This window comes from Notolabrus celidotus, chromosome 16 (genome assembly GCF_009762535.1).
Source record: "Notolabrus celidotus isolate fNotCel1 chromosome 16, fNotCel1.pri, whole genome shotgun sequence".
NCBI classification, from domain to species: domain Eukaryota; kingdom Metazoa; phylum Chordata; class Actinopteri; order Labriformes; family Labridae; genus Notolabrus; species Notolabrus celidotus.
Genome location: NC_048287.1, coordinates 27,817,742 through 27,838,681, shown reverse-complemented (window position 1 = coordinate 27,838,681; position 20,940 = coordinate 27,817,742). Strand labels below are relative to the sequence as shown.

Below are 20,940 nucleotides of genomic sequence, written 5' to 3'. Positions count from 1 at the left end.
GAAATTAGCTATCCAGACAAAAAACACTTTTTTGAACCAGCCTGTAAACATGTTTATTACTGATGTAAAGATCCTCTTTCTTGAATGGGCTGGATGTGGTTTCCAATGTTTCTGCAGCCAGCCCCAAGTAAGGCTGGAGGTTGCCCTTTGGTTCACACATGTCCCATTAGTCTCCATGGGCAGGAAATGACAGCATAATTACCCCTGCAAAAGCTACAGTTAATGGCTAGCAAAGCGAGAGACACATGCTATGATGACAGGTTTTGCATCTGTAAATGTGTAAAAGGATGGATGAGCAGGGATCTGTTTCCACCTTGAAAACGATTCTCCTTCTTCAACATTGAATGTTTTTATCCATCCCGTTTGATGTCACTTGTGCCATGATATCAATGTCATCACCCCTACCCAATCGTTTCACAAAGTTTCCCTCACTATCACCTGCTGTTTTCTCACTTCGGCTCATCCTGACTTCACATGGACACTTTAAAGGGGACATATCACACTTTTTTCATCAATATATATTGGTCTAAGAGGTCCCCAAAACATGTCTTTAAAGTTTATGCTCAAAAAAACACTTTGAAATCAGATTTTGGCATGCCTGAAAAGTCCTCTTCTTCATTCCTCATCAGAACACTCTGTTTTCCCTCTGACCACGCCCCCTCCGGAAGTGGATGTGCCTCGGCTCACCAACACGTTGATCTAATGTTTACATGTTGGCTGAATATACACGGCTGCTCAGAGATCGCGTTACTTCAACCCTCTGAATCTGATCCTGATGGAGAGGCGCCTGTAGCAGGACCTTTCTGAACCATTGGTCATAGATTTAGTGTTTCTTGTTGTTTTATTTGTCAGTATGTAGACGTGTGTCTTGGTACACAGCTACGAACATGTAGCTATGTGGCTATGCTAACTAGCGCTAGCACTTATCCATGATAAATAAAAATCATCCACTAGATCTTCAAATCTGCAGACGTGGGGAGTAAAACCGACCTTTGTGTTTATTAAGACAGCCTACAACTAGCATGCCTCCCTCCTAAGCTCCTTGTTAGCACACATTTGTGCAGGTCATGAAAAACGGGGGAGGGATTCAGTATTATTTTATACAGTCTATGGGCTGAACAAGCTCCGAGCTCTGACTCCGTGACAGACCGGATATTGTTGTTACGTAACAAAAACACGGAAGTCTGAAACGGCTCGTTTCACACACATTTACAGAAAGGTGTAGAAATCAAAACAGGGGCAGAATGGATTTTTTTCATTCTCGGGGGGTTTGTAGACATGCCAGGGACACATATTTCAGGTAAAGAACCATTAGAAAGTCAATTTTGCATGATATGTCACCTTTAAGAGGCAGCTGGCAAGAAAAGTCCTGTTAAAGTCGGGGTGAAAACTTTGTGTTCAATCAGCCCACACAGACAGGAGTTTCTCTGAGTTTGTGAATCCAGCTGTAGTCAAAGACTCATTCTCCTCATCCGTGTTCAAACTCTGAGACAAATTTATCTAACGGTGCCCGTCTTTAAAATCTCTGATTCAAGAAACAACTCTGAGTGGAAAAATGTGCAAGATCGGATGTCACTGATTTGGGTCATGTCAATAAAATCCAGACTGAAGATAGTTTTGGTTTGATTTGCAATGATTGCTAGATAACTTCCCAGGACAAGGGACTTCTTCTTCTGGGTGGAAATCATCAATTTGTGGACTTGTTTCCTGTAGTCAGTAAACTTTAAAGACTCTCAGTACACCACTTTGTAGTTTTTATTTTATCGTTATACCAATCAGGTGCACTTCATTACGTACGTCAGCAAGTGAACACATCACATCATTCTATATACACTTCAGAGGTACCTTGGTTAGAGATGTCGAGCCCTGGAGGCAGAAAACCAGCTCAAAAGAACCACAAGTGACAGAGGTTTACTGTTTCATTGAGTCCTGTGTCTGGGCCGAGAAGATCCTCTTCAATTCACTGCAAAGATTTCAGCGATAGTCTGGATTCGTCATTTAAAAATAAGGAGAGGAAAACCTTCTTCACACGAGAGGAGAGCTACTGAATCAGTCTGTGATTCAATCACTGCTGTTGGTAGGTTAGTTGTTCATTGGTACACCGGATACCTTTAATGTTAACAGTGAGTAATGGTACAAAGATACATCCATCACAGGTTCCCGACTGTACCAAACCAAAGGAGCTGTCGTATCATGGTCATCCCCATATTTCTTCTTATCACCAGGCTGTTATAAATGATTGATTCTGATTGGTCAGAACCATAGACTGTATATAAAATGGACAGCGTTGCTCTGCCTTTTCCCATTGTACGGTTTTGAAGCAAAAAAAAAACGTTCCAATGCACAGCCAGAGTCTGCGCTGTCGAGAATTTCTGTGGTTGCCACAGTAATTTCTGTGTTGCCACGGTAACAAGCTCCGCCCTTCAGCGTAGCATCACAAGATCCTATGGAGTTTCCCTCTACAGCAGCTGTCAATCAAAGTAAACCTGGAAGTAAAACCCTGTTTTTTAACCTCTAATAACTAACGACAAAGAAACTTTTCAGAAAAAAGAGGCCTTGAACACAAAACAGTCAAATAATAATTACATATCACCACATCATGTATTGATGTGTATTTATTTTTTAAAGTTTGACTGCAACCCCATTCAAATGAATGGGGGAGATGGAGTTCTTGACCTATACTGCAGCCAGCCACCAGGGGGCAGACTCTCTGCTGAAAGCTTCACTTCCAGCCGAGCGAGCTGCACCCCTGGTCAGAACTCCTTAATGATGGTAATTAATTCTCCACATAGAAAATAGAAAGATGCATTTCACCTCTGCCTGTTGACACTGTGGCAAAATGTTAGTTTCCATTAGCATCCTAAATTAGGAGGCTATACGGCATGATGAGCTGGTGAGTACATCTCTAATTTTCAAGTTTTGCTTAGTTATCCTACGTTAACCAAAAAAATAGCAGCTGGCCTTAACCTCCAAGTTGCTCCTTAACATCCCCACCTCTAATGCTAATTCCCACAAAGGGAGTCAAGTATTTAAAGAGCTCAAAGCATTCACCAACACCAAACTAAACATTTACATGTAGTGTAAATTTGTCAGTGTCGTTGCATTCTTACATTTTGATTTGCAGACATCTCGCTCTGATTATTCCAAGTCGTTTGAAAGTCGACGCACTCCAAAGTATTTCCATGCGGGATGAGGGTTTATTGATCACTGCTGTTAATGATTTGGATGTCTTTGGTCTGACTGTATGCAGATAAAGCTCTGAGTGGGCCGTCCCCCCTGAAATTCAAATGAGCCCGAAATGTCCCGTGACCTCCCGCGGCCTCATAACAAGCTAATGGAAAGAGCCCTGCCGCCCCTCTTTCTTTCCTCTTTACATTTGTTTTCCTTTTCAGCAACCCCACTCCCTCCTCCCCCCCTCAACCTTCACTTCCCCACTTTCTCTCCCTCTCTTTCCTGCTCCTCTAATTCTTCCATGGTCTCATCCTCCCCTCCTTTTCCTCCATTTCTGTCCTCTCCCTCTCTCTCTCTTTCTCCCTCCTCATCAGTGCAGGAGCGTGTTAATCCCATTACACATGTGTGAATACCAGCTGGAGGAGAGCGGGGCAGAGCGACAGACAGAAAACAGAGTGAGGAGAGGGGGAGAGGGGGAAGGCAGAGAGGGGGGAGACAGGGGAACAGAGAGTGTTTGTGTCCCAGTGAGTCTGACTGCAAACTCGACGACTGTGATTGCTTCATGCAAAATCCCCCCATGTTATGTGGCGCAGTCAGCCGTCATGTAATGTTAAACGTTGTCATAAAGTTATTTTCAGCTTTTGTTCTGCAGAGAATTTTTCTTTTGGGCCATCGAAGAAATTGGTGATAGTTTATAAAAAAGTATTGGATCCTTTACTCACAATACTCCCTGATTTTATTATTTAAAAAACGCTGTTAGTGGAAACAGGCCCTAAAGCTCCTGTGAGGGTTTTTCAGCTGGTAATAAAGCGGCCTGTAAGGAATACTGGTGCCTCTATATATGATCTATAAAAGCAAACAAGTCCACTAGGGAGAACACTGATTATTCCTGTATGCTAACTTTATATGACCATCAATCCTACCACAGACTAGGTGTCAGATTAAAGGCTGATTTATACTTCTGCGTCGCCCCTACGCAGCAGGGGCTGACGCGGACATGAGCCCACATACTTCTGCGTCGGTGTGTCTGTGTCGCGCAGCAATTCTCCTCCGAAACGCTTGAGGGCAGTGTGGTCTCTCTGATAGCCGGTCGCCTGCTTCCGGTCCCGCTACGATCTCTGTTTACTTTTCCACATCGATTCAGAGCGTGTTAAGTTAATCTACAGCTGATACATGTTGCTGTTTATCATACAGACATGATTACATGAAGAATAGAGAGGAGGAGATGAAATACACGGCCGATGTGCGGCCGATGTCCGGGATCCCGGAAGTGCTGTGAATGCGGGAAAGACCAAGCCGTCGAGCAGACCAATCACAGAGCTTGCGGTCCGCGTCGGCTCTACGGGGAGTTACATTTTGGAGGAGGTGCACGTCAGCTACGTGCGTAGGCCTCTGCGTAGGTATGGGAGCTACGCGGACCTACGGCGTAGGCTACGCCGTCGATTCGACGCAGAAGTATAAATCAGCCTTAAGGCGTAACAGCATGTGGCTGCTGCCGCCTTAATTCATTCTTCCCCCACCAAAGATTCAAAGTTAGTTGTACGTTTGACATTTGACAACTTGCAGGATGATACTTTTTGTCAATAATCAATTCTGAATCATGCACAGAACAAGATATGTAGAAAGATGAGAGGTATCACTTTGCCCACAGGGGGCGCCAAAACCAAGACAACCTGAGGGTTCCCTACTGGAGCTTTAACCGCCTTGTGTTTTCACAGTGATACCCTTCAGATATTTTTATTATTTATTATTATATTTATTCAGTTTAAATGTCGTGTTTTTCAGTGGGAAGGAGGGCAGAACATGAGGAAATTGTGTTTGAAAGTTGGAAAAGAGACGTTGGGTCTGGCTTCAGATTTTTACATAAGTACACAGAGAGAGTAGATCAAACATAACTGGCCGCATATAAATTGTAAATGTTTGAAGAGTTTGCTTTTTGTTGATTGCTACTGTTCTTAGTTGGGGTTTTTTTAACTCTGTAAAGCACTTTGAATTGCTCCTTGTATGAATGGTGCTTTATAAATAAACTTGCCTTGCCTTTTAAAGAGTGAAGACCAGTTTTAAAATGGTCCCAGTAAGATTTCAGACTTATAGTTGAGATCTGTCTGATTCATTACTCGGCTTGCTAAGTGAAAAGTAACAGTACACTGGTGAATTAATACATTTGAAGTAAAATCTGCTTTCTCTGTAAATGGTAAACTATTACTTATATCCAACCACCCAAAGCGCTTTTTCTTTTTTCATATATATATATATATTGGGCTTTTATGTCTTTATTTGATAGGATAGCTGAAAAGAGACAGGAAATGTGGGGAGTAGAGAGTTGGGGAAGACATGCAGGAAATTGTCGCGGCCGGGAGTCAAACCGGCGACCTCTGCGACGAGGACTATAGCCTCTGTATGTGGGGCGCTTAGACCGCTAGGCCACCAGCATCCCACCCAAAGCGAGTTTACACTGCTCATCACATTCACCCATAAACACCACATTCAAACACTGATAGTAGAGACTGCTATAGTGTCATACAATAGTGACTAAATTACTGAAGTGTCTTGCCTAAAGACACTTCAGCATGAGACCCAAACCTTACGGCTGAGCTACACTAACTTAACCACTGAGCCCAAGCCACCCGTTCTTCTCCCTTATAATCTATTTTTAGTAAAATGTATGCAAATTATTAAAAGCAAAGATACTTAGTCAAAGGCATTTTGCAGAAGTGGATTGATGATTTGAATGTTGTTGCATTTGTACGTTCTAAACAAACAGAAGCGTATGTTTTCTTTGTAGGTGTATTCATAAGTACTGAGACAAGCTGACAGATGAATTAAGTACAGTCTGATGAAGGATGTTTGTTTGTGGAGTGTAAATATGAACTAGTAAATGTGACTGTAGTAAATCTTTAAACTTGTCCTGATGAGCATCGCTTGTCTTCACGTGCTGGGGGAGGAAAAAGTAAAAGAATGAGTCATACATGAGGCACACTCGTCCTGACAGTATTTTCTCTCTCTCTGTGATGACACTTAAGTTTCCCAGGATGTTTAACTGACATTTTAAAAAAGGACATTTTCCATGTTTTACGTGTTGCTTGTTTTGGTTCTGACCCGGTCCCGGCTCCTCTTTGTGATTCAGAGCCGGTTGCTGGGTTGTTGGGGAGGCGATGAGGCTGCGAGCGAGACAGTGCAGACAGGCTCAATGTGGCTCCTGAAGGGTTCAAGCGCCAAGAAAATAAACAAGCCTTTTGATCACAAAGGGCCCATTCACTCTCTCTCACTCTGCCTCTCACTCTCTTTCTTTCTCTCTCCCCCCTCCCTCCCCCTCTCCCTCCACTTATCCTTGGTAGTTTCTCCTCAGCTCTCCTCTCCTGACCTCTGTCTTTAAAAGAGAAACTTCTCTTATTTTTTCTCTGCTTCATTTTAAATTTTGTTTTAAATCTTAACTACACTCTTAAACTCTCTGCGAGCTTTGACTGAAGGACAGATGCACACACACACATCATCTGACCATCTGACCAGCCAGGGGGCACGCACACACACACACACACACCGACCTCCCAGACAAGGGCCTCCTTATTCCACAAACATACGGTCATGCTGCAAAGCGGAGGAACGCGACATGGAAAATGTCTTCATCACTCATCTTTTGCTCAAACACGAACACTTTCCCCTCCGGCTACTCGCACACATTCTGCTGTCACAAGCTGCCTCGTTATGCGTGTGTGTCTGTGTGTCTGTGTGTCTGTGTGAGAGTGTGTTTTCTTATGCATGCGGATGGGGCTGGTGTGAAAAGGCCTCTCCCATTACAGTTGTGTTGTGGAGCGCCGGTGCTGCTTTCTCTGGGTGTGGCTCTGCTACCATTTGCCCCCTCAGGCCTGTTTTCCATTTTTAAACCACGCCAGATTTCCTCAGATAGAAAACACTTACCTATGAAAACAAAGACAGCAACGCAGACATCTGAGGGACTTAATAACAGGGGAATAATACCTTCATTTCATGCTCCTCTCCTAATTTTAAGGTGATTTTTCTTGAGTTAGAATTTGACTGGGTCAGTTTTTCACCCATGCAACAAATGGATGAACTTTTAGCTGTAACCAGAGCTACACAAAATCTGAATCTTCTCTAGTTGAAGGGGTTAAACATGCACCATTTGGGAAGTTTAAACACTCTCACACTGATTTAACTTTAATATAAGCTACAGTGTCTAAAAAAGGGCAAAGAATTGCTTTAATAACCCAACAGAGAAATGACAAATCACAATCCAGCTGAATGAAAACATCCAATCAGGCAACTTATACTGTGTAAGTTCCCCCCTTTGATTTGCAGCGACATCTAATAACCTTATCACTACATTCCCAACCACGAGGTCTTTAAACATCCTCCCTCATTGATCCCTCAGCTCTTCTATTTCTTCATCATTTACCAATCAGTGGGTGATTGATTGCTCCTGTTTACAGATGAGGGTCATTACCAGTCAGTAATGACCCAGTGCTGACTCTGCTGATCAATTAGCCCCCCATCACAGCCACCAATTCACACGTATGCAGCCGTCACACCTCCCACTGAGCTTCTGTTCACGTTGCCTTCACATGCAGACGATAATGTCTGCATCCCCCGACACGGCCATCAGCGCCGCAGACACTCGGAGCTCTGTGTCCCCACTGTGACATCAACTCACTGTTATTTCCACTGCAGTGTGAACACAGCTCTGCTTCAAGACGTGGTGTTGTGAGGGGAAGAGATTGGCTTCAAAATAAAGCGCTCCTTTGCACATATTTCACCACACTGTGAGTTATCAGGGTGACGCTTTTCTCCAATCTGCTTCTTTGTTGTAGGACTTTGGTAATGAAGAGATTTAATAGGGTGATTTTTGCAGCTTGCTTTAAACTATATCTAAACTAATGAAATAAGAAATATATTTGTATACTTTTAGCATTACACAAGGAACCACAAATGCACAAAGAAGATGAGATTTAGATGTGAATTTAAGGGACTAAAAATGGAGAAAACGAGCGCTTAAGAGAACTACAACATTAGGTTTTGTGGGTGGATATTTTTGATCTGGACTTCCTGTGGCGACTCCCCAGACTAAAAGCACAAAATGAGAAGCAGTTTGATGTGCCTTAAGTAATCATTAACTCATCTTTTCTTCTAGTAAAATGTCTGGCTCCTCCTGAGAACACTGGGAATCACTGTAGCTATAAAGTAAAATCTCACAGTCTAAAGTATCCGAATGACTGTTTCTTCCTCTTTTGGTTCCTCTAATATAAAAGCGTTTGAGGAAGCGAGAGTCTTTGATTTTAAACTCTGAACATCCCTTCTTTTGTTCTCACAAACATCCTGCTGGTTGAGATCGCCCTGCTGAGCGGATAAAACACGTCAGAAAGAGTTCACACTTTCACCTTCAGGTGTTTTGTCTCAGCTTGTCCTCAGGTGGAGCAAAAGGTCAGCCGCAGAGCACAGAGAGGCAAAGTGACAACTCCACACACGCACGGCAGCTCCAGCTGAAACAAACAACAACATGGCTTCAACTCTGGAGGACAGTTTGATTCATCAGAGAGGGAGAAGCACGAAATAAGGCCTGTGAGCCAACTCATTCATAATTCATGTGGTTATCAACTAGTGCATATTTGACTGCAACATACTGATGCCTTTATAAAAAATGAGTAATATGGAGTGTTTTTTAACTTGTTGAAGTCTGCTTTTAAAGAGAATATTTCTCTTTGTGCTCTCTCTGCTGTGACTGTAAAATGAACATCTTTGTGTTCAGACCAAATGAAATCATTCAAGATGTTGTCAGTCATCATTTTTACACCCTTTGTAGCAAAAACAACTAGTTTGATATTACATGAAACACGCTCTCAAATCGTGAATCCCTCCTCTCCTGGTGAACCAACATGATGTGTTATTTAAACTAAAATCACGACCAGTCCAAAGTTTGGAAACACCTTCTCATTCAAGGGTTTGTATTTATTCTAATTATTTGAAACACTGTAGATTAATACTGAAGGCATCAAAACAATGAAAGAGCATATGTGGAATTATTTAATTCACAAAAAAGTGTTAAACAAAGCAGAATATGTTTAATATTTTAGATTCTGTAAATAGTAGCCCCCTTTTTCCTTCATGACAGCTTTGCACACTCTTGTTATTCTCTCAGTCTGCTTCATGAAGTGGTCTCCTGGAATGGTTTCTAATTAACATGAGCCTTGTCAAGAGTTCATTTGTAGAATGACTTGCCTTCTTAATGTGTTTGAGACCATCAGTTGTGTTGTTCAGAGGTAGGGTTAGTACACAATGGATAGCCCTATTTGACTACTGTTGTAATCCAGATTATGGCAAAACCAGATTATTTCATAGTTTTGATGTCTTCAGTATTAAACTACAATGTTGAAAATAATTAAAACAAATAAAAACCATTGAATGAGAAGGTGTTTAAACTTTTGACTGGTAGTGTAGATGTTTGTATGGTGAAAAATAAGGACACGGTCTGCCTTTGACTTGTGCCTGAAATATCTAAAAGGATGTGGTAAAGTTGAAGCATGATGTGGTTTGAGGTAATTGTGCTTTAAAAAACATGTTGGAAAAAATACACACCCAGAGGTGGAGTGAGTGACGTAAGGTTAACACTCATCAAAACCTTTTACATGCTAGCTTTTATATAAACAGCTTACCCGTCTTTTTGACCAGCTGCAGGTTTCAACACCTCTTCAATAATTCCCCCTTCCTAATAAAAGTAGAGGATGAAGGTGACGTGTCGGGGTGATGTCGAAGAAGGGTGTCAGTGATGCATGTACACTACCAGTCCAAAGTTTGGACACACCTTCACATTCAATGTTTTTATTTGTTTTAATTATTTCCAACATTGTAGATTAATACTGAAGACATCAAAACTATGAAATAATCTGGTTTTGCCATAATCTGGATTACAACAGTTGTCAAATAGGGCTATCCATTGTGTACTAACCCTACCTCTGAACAACACAACTGATGGTCTCAAACACATTAAGAAGGCAAGTCATTCTACAAATGAACTCTTGACGAGGCTCATGTTAATTAGAAACCATTCCAGGAAACCACTTCATGAAGCAGACTGAGAGAATACCAAGAGTGTTCAAAGCTGTCATGAAGGAAAAAGGGGGCTACTTTACAGAATCTAAAATATAAAACATATTCTGCTTTGTTTAACACTTTTTTGTGAATTAAATAATTCCATATATGTTCTTTCATAGTTTTGAAGTCTTCAGTATTAATCTACAGTGTTTCAAATAATTAAAATAAATACAAACTCTTGAATGAGAAGGTGTTTCCAAGCTTTTGACTGGTAGTGTATGTTTCTGAAGGAGCAATTTTTGTGTCATCTGAACATATGATTACTTCAGAGGTGGCTAATCGGATTATAAATAATGCTGTGCACAGAAAAAGGAAGTTGTGGATTGATTCACTCTCTATGCAGGATCGCTCCAAAGTTTACCATCGCATCATTTTCAAACAATAGCTGATGAGCTCCAAGAGGAAAAGGAAGAAGAAAGCAAAAAGACATAAGGCTTATTTCCCAATAATTCAGACTGCATTTTAATCTATAAAATCCAGTTCTTCATCAGTCATGAACACAGCTGTCTGTTGCATTTGTGGACATATTTTGTAGTAAGAGAGGGACGTCATAAGAGAGGAGGTACAGAGAGAGAGAGAGAGAGAGTTATAGGTGAGGAGGAGGTAAAAGCTCGTAACAGGCAAAGTTACAAAACTGAGGAGGATGAAGGACCCACACAGAGAAGCGGAGTAGGAGTGTGACGTAGAGGGGGGGGATGTTCGGAGGAGAAGAACCCACAGAGGAGGAGGAGGAGGGAGGAGGAGGAGGGGGAGGCGAAACAGTGTGGGACAGCAGAAAGCAGAAGTGGATGATGAGATGTTGTTTTGTTGATGTGTGTGGTTGTGACAGTGTGACAATCATATAAAATACTTCACCCACCCGCTGGCCTTCACTTCCCACACACTGCCACTCAGAGCACACGAAGAGAGAAGAGGAGGGACGGTAGGAGATGGATGGATGGAAGGAGGGGGAAAAAAGGAGGTGAGATGGCTGATTAGATGGAGAAAGGAGAAAGAAAAAAGGGAGCTACCTTCAGTCCACACACTTGTGCTCTCCACTTCATTTTCCTCCAGCTCAGGCTCTTGAGTAATTACTGCTCCTTTCTTTCTCCCTCTGCTGCCTCCTCAGAGCTGATGTAAGAGCTGAAGGGCCCTTCATTAAAGAGGAAGAGGAGGAGAGTGGGAGAAAAAGCTCTGTGTGTGTGTGTGTGTGTGTGTGTGTGTGTGTGTGTGTGTGTGTGTGTGTGTGTGTGTGTGTGTGTGTGTGTGTGTGTGTGCAGCTGATGGTGAAGTAACAGCCAATGTACATTTCAGTGCCACCTTCAATTCCTGTGGGACAAAACACCTGTTGATTGGCCCTGTCCTCCATCCCCCTGTAAAAGAAAAAACATGGCGGCTCCCTGGCTGCCTCGTTCTCGCAGTTTACAGGTAAACACGGAGCCTCTCATCACCCGCGGCGGTAACGGGTCTCCACAGCAACAACGTGACGCGGCAACCGGGAGCGACAAATCCAGGAGGCAGCGGCGGAGGATCCTGAAAGCATCAAGCAGCGACTGGTCCTCATCGAAGATCCTCTATCCAGATGATGAGTCACTCAGAGTGAAATATAAAAACACAAATAACTTTTGTTTTGTGCCTTCTTAGTGTTTGGTGCAGGTATGGAATACAGCCTGTAACCTTTATGAGGCCAATGATTGACTACAAAAAGAATAAATCTCAAGATTAAAAAAAAAGTTTGTTGCAGCATCTCAAGTGTACAGAAGCCCTAAAAGGACATGATTAATTGCATTTTATTTTCTCTGTTTTAGATAGATAGATAGATCTTTATTTGGCCTTAATAAGGAGATTTGTTGCCAACGTCTGTAAAGGAATACATGTATGAACACGATAAACAATAAACATCCACCCAGCCTCACAACAATGGTGCACCTCATCCCACATATATGCACATCAGACCCATATAAACACACCGGACACATATAAACACACCGGACACATATAAACACACCAGACCCATATAAACACACCGGACACATATAAACACACCGGACACATATAAACACACCGGACACATATGTACACACCGGACACATATATGCACACCTGACACATATGAACACACCGGACACATATAAACACACCGGATACATATGAACACACCGAACACATATGAACACTAAGGACACATATATGCACACCGGACACATATGTACACACTGGACACATCTAAACACACCAGACACATATGAACACACAGGACACATTTATGCACACCGGACACATATAAACACACCGGACACATATAAACACACCGGACACATGAACACACAGGACACATATGAACACACAGGACACATATATGCACACCAAACACATATGAACACACAGGACACATATGAACACACCGGACATATATGAACACACAGGACACATATGAACACACATGACACATATAAACACACCGGACATATATGAACACACAGGACACATATGAACACACATGACACATATAAACACACCGGACACATTACAATGGCATTTTATTTAGCACTGTTATGGCCGATGGGACAAAGCTTCTCTCCTACAGTATGGGGATCTGTATCTGCGACCGGATGGGAGTAGTATGAAGACTGAGTAGAGGGGGGTGTTGGGGGTCCAGTGTTATAGTCCGTGCTCTGCGTATGATGGCTCTGTTGTTGAGGTCAGACAGGTTGGGTGTGGGGAGGTGGATGATTTTGGTGGCAGTGTTTGTGGTGTGTATGAGTTTGTTTTTGTTGAAGACAGTTAGCATGTTGTAGTAGCACGGGGAACAGTAGAGGAGAATGGGTTGGATGATGCTTTGGTACAGTAACAGTAAAAGGTGGGTGGGCGAGATAACGGGTTAATTTTGCTTGTTTTCTCAAGATCGCTACTGATTTAAAGCTAGGGTTGGTACTCACGGAAAACTAGCCTGAATTTAAATTGAACATTTCCTCAGGACTCTGTCTATCCAATATGGCTCCCTTCGACCATGGACTTCAAAACAGCGCTTCAGACACAGATGGGTGACTTCACGGATACTACGTCCATCATTTATAGTCTATGCTAAAGACACACCTTTATAGTGAAGGTTTTATTTTGTGATATTATTCGAAGTTTAATGTTTTACCCATAGACTGTATATATAAAATATGGACGTAGTATCTGTGACGTCACCCATCTGTTTCTGAAGCGCTGTTTTGAGGCCAATCAGCGGCGGCAGACATATTGCCGCTGTTGAGCGATTGTGAGGTAAAGAGGCGGGCTTTGAGCCTCCTAGCCAACAGCTACAGTGGGAGCCTACGGCGGGAGCCTGTCAATCAAGTCAGCTGTGCCTCTCATTGAAGACTCATAATCTAAATATCTTGCTAAATAAATTATATAATGCAGCAATTATTCACCCCCGTACAGTGTGTGCCGATCGAGAAATGAGCTATCCAGACTACACTTGTTTTTTGTACCAGGCTGTAAACATGTTTATTTCTGCTGTAAAGATCGTCTTTTTTGAATTGGTGTGTATGTGGTTTCCGGTTCTTCGGGAGCCAGCCTCAAGTGGACACTCGATGAACTGCAGTTTTTAACACTTCCGCATTGGACTCATATTATTTAGACCGAAGGTTGACGCTTGATAGTACGACCATTATTTATACAGTCTATGCTAAAGACACACCTTTATAGAAAAGATTGTATTTTGTGATTTTATTCTAATTATTATTTTTTTTTTTATAACTTTGTTTATTGGAAGCAGTTTCATAGGTAGCAATAGAACAGTAAAATGTGGTACAGAGGATTTCCATTCTTCCCATTTTTTCCCTCCCACAAACCCATCCCACTTGTACTTACAAAAATAATATGTAAACAATACAGAATACATACAACAATTACACAAATAAGGAAAATAATAAAATCCCACCCAAATGTAAAAATTAATAAATAAAAATAAATAAAATTAAAGGGGGGGGGGGGGGGGGGGGGGGGGGGGGCAGGGAAGTCTAAGATCCAATATGATTTAAGAGATTTTATTCTAATTTTAATGTTTTACCTCTCTGCTTTTATTTTCTGTTTTTATTGTTTTTGTGAATCACTTTGTTACTTGTATTGAAAAGTGCTAGACAAATGAAAGTGTTATTATTTTCATTTTTATTCTTTATATAAATATATATAATAATAACAGAGTTTATTTTGCTTTAACTCACAGTTTGAACTACAACTAAAAGCAAACTCCTGAAAAACATAGACGATCTTTGGCAACAAGTGGGCGTTCGGTTTCTCTCCCCCTCCCTCCCTCCGTGGGTCAGCGTGGGCGGCCCCGTGTGGCAGGAGGAGAGCGAAACACGACACCCCGACAGAGGAAGGGGGGAGGAAGAGAGAGAGAGAGAGAACACGAAGTGAGTGAGTGAGTGGAAAAAGAAAAAGTCTGTGCCGGAGAAAGAGACGCGCAGAGAAAGAGCAGAGAGAGTTTAGGTTTGTGGGGTTTTCTTCTGTGCGCTGCTGTTTGTTGAGGATGAGGATGTGGAGGAAGAAGACTCGACCATGCGACACCGAGATGAAGATTTAGTCTCGTGCATTCCGTTGCTCCAGCACCTTCAATCGGCAGCACGACTCCTCCAAACTTCGACCTGCGCCATTCAGACCCGGACGACTGGATCTCCCCCCCCTTTAGAGACTCTTGGGAACTTTTAACCCCCTTTCTTTCAAACTAAATCCTCCAACTTCAAACAAAAACTTTTTGAGTCACCTCTTCTTTACTGAGATATCACCACACACGCGCTCGTGCAAAGTTAGCGGATGTTCTGTAAAGTTTCACGCCGTCTGGGAGGAATCTTTCTAGGGAGACACTTCTGAGCACAACACCGGAGGGACGGAGTGGGACGTCACTGCTAACTTAGCTAGCTGGCTAACTGTAGAGTCTAAAGTTACGAGTCGACGGAGAAAAGTGACACAAAGAAGATGAAAACCCCGGGAGATTCGGGTAAGTTAAACATAACACTCTTTTATTTCTTCTAACTTTTTATTTCAGACTTTAAAAAACAGCTTCTGGTCCTCAAATGAAAACAACAGCAGCAGGTTAGCTTCGGGAGCTAGCAGGGAAAGTGTGACAAAATGATGGCGCTCGGCTGGATCTATGAGAGCCTCTTGTTATTGTTTCAGCTTCAATCTCCGAATATAAGACAACACTCCTCCTGTGGAAGTGGATCCTGGGATATCAGGTTGATTTTGACGTGTTTAATGTAGTTTTAACAGAAAACTTGAGTTAATCAGGTTTTATATACTCCAGAGAGATCACTACTCAAGTCCTGAAATCGAGCAAATTACAGAAGAAAGTTGTAGACGTGAAGACAGGAGGAGTAAACTCGTCAAAAAGGGGATATGTTGGGACTTGAAACTCACAAATTTTAACACTTATAATGTAAAAATAGGCACCATGCATGAGATAAAGCCTGGAATGCACAAAAAGTACAAAACCCTAATTAAAGGCAGTGATCAAAATGGTCAAAGTGAATACATAAGTTGCTTAAAACACCCTTTAATCATATTTACAGATTATCCAGAGGTTACTTGGTTCATATTTAAACATTGATGAAAAGAAAAAAATGGAAAGTTAAAAAAAAAACAGAATATTTATTTATAAGTTAGGAAAGTAGGCATAATTTAAATGATAATTAAAATAAGATAGATAATTATAATTAAAAATGGGCACAATGCATGAGATAATGCCTGAAATGCACAAAAAGTACAAAAACCCAAGTAATGGCAGTGATCAAATGGTCAAATTGAATACATTAGTTGCTTCAAACACCCTTTAATCATATTTACAGATTATCCAGAGGTTACTTGGTTTATATTTAAAACAATGATGAAAAGAAAAAAAGGGAAAGTTAAAAAAAAACAACATTTATTTATAAGTTAGGAAAGTAGGGAGAGTATGTGAGAAAGATTAATAATGAGGGAGTAATATTTTAGAAGAAGGGAAAGTTAAAAAAAACAAAACAGAATATTTGTTTATAAGTTAGGAAAATATAAAGTAAGATAAATAATAATAATTGAAAACTCAAGTTTGAACAATTGTAAGGTAAAAATGGGCACAGTGCATGAGATAAAGCCTGAAATGCACAAAAAGTACAAAAAAAACAATTAAAAACAGTGATCAAAATGGTCAAAGTGAATACACAAGTTGCTTAAAACACCCTTTAATCATATTTACAGATTATCCAGAGGTTACTTGGTTCTTATATTAAACAATGATGAAAAGAAAAAAAGGGAAATTTAAAAAAAAAAAAAAAAAAACCTGAATATTTACTTATAAGTTAGGAAAGTAGGAATGTTTAAAATGATAATTAAAATAAGATAAATGATAATGATTAAAAACTCACAAGTTTGAACACTTATAAGGTTAAAATGGGCACAGTGCATGAAATAAAGCCTGAATGCACAAAAGCACAAACACCCCAAGTAAGAGTAGTGATTAAAATGGTCAAATTGAATACATTAAATGCTTAAAACACCTTTTAAATCATATTTACAGAATATCCAGAGGCATAGGCATTTCTAGACCATTTTGGGGATGCTGGAGCACCCCTAAATTGAATCCCAGCACCCCTAAAATTGGAGAGATTTCTTTTTTTTTTTTTACTGTATGTCCTTTTTAACAAGATAGAAAAGTTTCAAAACCATACAGTACTTGGTTGAAACGTAATACAGCAGCTTCAAAACTTATCATATTATATAATAATGCATTTCATTTATCACACACTTTCTGGACAAATCTCAAAGTGCAACAGGACATATTAAAAATGCAGTAAGAATGGTAAATACAGATGGTAAATAATACAGACAAAAAGGAAAAAGGCAGAGAGAAATGTTGAAAAAGTCCATTTCTGTTAATGTGTTTTACATGTTGTGCATTGCATTTCAAATGAAAGTCCAAAAAATAACTCCAGTGTCAAAAGAGGATATGTTGGGACTTCCAACTCACAAGTTTGAACAATAACAAGGTAAATATGGGAACAATGCATGAGATAAAGCCTGAAATACTCAAAAAGTACAAAAACCCAAGTAAGAGCAGTAATCAAAATGGTCAAATTGAATACACAAGTTGCTTAAAACACCCTTTAATCATATTTACAGATTATCTAGAGGTTACTTGGTTCATATTTAAAACAATGATGACAAGAAAAGAAGGGAAAGCTAAAAAAAAAACATCAACAACAAAACATTTTTTTGCAGCAAGTCAAAGTAACAAAGCATTTTCCTCAAAGTAAAGAGAAACATAAAACAGGTATAAGACAGTTGTCTAAACATTCTTATAAAATGAGGTGATAGTAGGCGTGAGATAAATAAATATTAAGTAAAAGAAAATTCATAGCTTGGCAATGCCATTGATGAACAAATGGGATCGTTGTCTTATACATCTATATACGTGTATATACCTTCGCCTACATGAAAACAATTAAAAACATATACCTGCACACGTACAAAACCCACGTACCCATTCAGGCAGAAAAATAATGTAAATAATCTCAAAGTAAATAAACTCTCACGTAAACAAGTACCCAAGCTTACAGATTTAAATCTTCACATACTGAGAAAGAAAAGGAAAAAACTTGTAAAAGTCATCAGATGAATTAAAATCAGCGTTGTTACTTGTTTCACAGTACAAACTCAAATTAACAACCTGGGACCCTATTGTTACCACCCATAGTGAGATATATAACAGAAAGGGAAACATTGGGGGGGCAGGGTCCAGGTCTAGCTGCTTGCATGTGTTCCTTAATCATGAAATGTTGTATTGACAGCAATGAACTCTATACAATTTTTGATAGCAAATGCAGGAATTAAAGTTAGGGAGTGATGTGTGTTAAGAGATATTTCCCTACACTTAAAAGTATGCAAAAGATCAGACCACCCATTCACATTGATTCAAATGCAGTGTATAATAAGCAGGTAGGGGAGCAATCCAGTGCAGTACAATACCTGATGCATTGCCTATGATAAGGGTATCACACTACACCAGGTCAGTGAGAAATGATAAACTCCAAATATCACACTCTTATCAGTGTTGTGTCACACCCATGATCATATGCATCAGCAATAAAGAAGCGTAATGTACAGTTGAGTAAAGACAACGTGAGAGCAGTTAGCTTTGAAGTTTCCTGCATCAGTGGCGAAGGGGTCAGGGTCGGGGTCAAAGTGCTCTGACCCTGGTGGAGCTTTGCTTTATGGATGTAGTTGATGTCTGAGACTTTAAGTAAGAAGAATTAATGCTTAAAACAAACAGTGACTGCTTTTTGATTGCTCAGATCTGTAAAGCAAAACAGAGTGTAACCATGTGGTTAATGTGAGTAATGAGAAACCAAGTATAGAAAGACACACTGCTCCTTTTATAACTCTTCAATCTATCACACACCAAAGTCTGCAGAGGAAGATACACACACTGACCGAGTGATTGGATTTGGAACCTGATTGATAAGTCTGGGGTTGTGGGGAAGGTTAACCGAGATAACACGACGTGTGTGACTCTAAAATCAAATGAGGAAACAAAGTGTGACTCTTTGTTTAGACGGTTCAGCATTTTCTTTGCTTCCTCTGACACAAGACTTCCACCAGACCGTGTCCAGTCCGGCTCTATGGACCGAGGTTTTCCTGCCGTATTAACAGCATTAATAAATCCTCCTCTCCTCATCCTTGTTGTCTTTCTGGTCCTCTAAAAACCTCTGACCTGTTGACCCAGGCCTGGCTCCGCTCATCATGACGGTTTGTTGTTGTAGTTAAGTGAAATACGATCTGGTGATAACACAGAGTGTTTTATTCTGAAAATTTAACTGGATGTTTTCATTTAGTTTTGGCGCCTGACTTCCTGTCCCGCTCCATCTCCTCTGTTGAGATTGACGTGTCGTGCTCTGGCGTCCTGCAAAAATAGAAGTCTTGCGTATCTGATCTGGAGACGCAGCCGGAACGCAACGGAGTGGATCCAGTGGAAGTTAACACATTGACTAGAATAGGAACCTTTCAGATCTGGTGCTGTGACGGATCTGGTGGAATTTGGCTGTTAGACTCTTTGCAAGTAAACCAGTTTCACCTTTGACACATGGGAATAATTAACAGCTTAACTAAACCTCCTCTGAGAATTCAAACACATTGAAACTCAGAATTTGGTGGCGTGACCTTCTCAGAGATTCCACTCATTTTTCCAACACGTTTATGGTCGGTGAAATGAGTATGATTTTCCTTCCGTAATTTCTCCTCCATTGTGCGTTTTATGTGCTCTCAAATTCAGTTTAGTCCGATCTGGTGCATGGTAATCTTGGGCAGACAAAGATCCACAGTGCACATAATGGATGTTTAAGAGGAGAACGCCGCACCACAACACAACGGTATAATTAGAGATATGAGTTCAAGTCTCTGCACTGCCTCACATGACTTTTTTTATATCACGAAAACGTAAACTCCAGTAACTCGACTCTGACTGAAACAAATGCCGTTTCAGGAGGATGTGAGTTACAGCCATTTCATTTAGAGAGCTCCATTGTGCCGTACATGCCTCCTGAACATTGTATTCTGTGCTAATGACTCCCATTATCCAGACACTAGGATTAACACGGTTATGCTACACACTTCCTTCCAGTTTTGAAAGCACACAGCTGGTTTCAGAGGACAGCTCTCTTCAGACTCAGAGCAGAAAGTAGACCAAACTTTTATTGGTGTGTCTGCTCGACTTTTTTAATGACACCCGACATGGTTTTAAAGGTTTTCTGTAGTTCCTATTTTTCGGCGTTAAACTGAGTGATTCATACCAACTTCCCATGTTGTTTCTTAGCACCGGTGAGTCACGGATCTAAATGAAGAGATGTAGCTTTTACACTCAGTGTGATGATGGAGCTGCATTTAGGTTGAAAATAGGCCCTCTGTCTTGTCTCTCGAGACCCGAGTGATTAAAAGACCACGTCTGATTACGATATAATGTTTGAAACTGTTACTGTGTGTAGAAACACCAAGCAGCCAGTTTATAGTTTTGGCTTAATAAGAAGTAGAAAGTTGGCGCTCTGAGTTGATTACAAAGGAAGTGGGTGTTTTCTGTCATAAGACACAAATATGTGTAGCCAAGTAGAATGCAAATGAATGTGAATTCCTATCAGTGTCCTTTAGAAAAGGAAATTCATGGCAAGTGGCGGCTCAGCTCGCAGCACCATAGTTTGCAGCACCGTAGATTGCAGCAGCTCAGCTCACAGCACCATAGATTGCACTACCGTAGATTGCAGCAGCTCAGCTTGCAGCACCGTAGTTTGCAGCAGCTCAACTTGCAGCACCGTAGATTGCAGCAGCTCAGCTCGCAGCACCAGAGATTGCAGCACCATAGATTGCAGCAGCTCAGCTTGCAGCACCATAGATTGCAGCACCGTAGATTGCAGCAGCTCAGCTCACAGCACCATAGATTGCACTACCGTAGATTGCAGCAGCTCAGCTTGCAGCACCGTAGTTTGCAGCAGCTCAGCTTGCAGCACCATAGATTGCGGCACCGTAGTTTGCAGCAGCTCAGCTTGCAGCACCGTAGATTGCAGCACCGTAGCTTGCAGCACCTTAAATCTCAGCAGCTCAGTTCACAGCCCCCTTCACTGGACTGTTTTTACCCGTGTTGCCAACTCCTCAGTAAGGAAAGTAGCTATTGGC

General features: G+C 41.1%; 1 protein-coding gene across 2 annotated transcripts in view; it reads left to right on the top strand.

Moving 5' to 3' along the window:
- The first annotated feature begins 14,466 nt into the window (after positions 1-14,466).
- The window catches only part of erf (Ets2 repressor factor), a 57,582-nt gene continuing 51,108 nt past the window's right edge, over positions 14,467-20,940 (top strand). The window contains exon 1 of one of the 2 annotated variants that reach the window (XM_034704842.1): positions 14,467-15,244. In XM_034704842.1, the coding sequence (XP_034560733.1) occupies positions 15,223-15,244 (22 nt within the window). In that variant the 5' untranslated portion in view covers positions 14,467-15,222. The remainder of the gene's footprint in view (positions 15,245-20,940) is intronic. The other variant, XM_034704841.1, reaches the window with a different exon arrangement.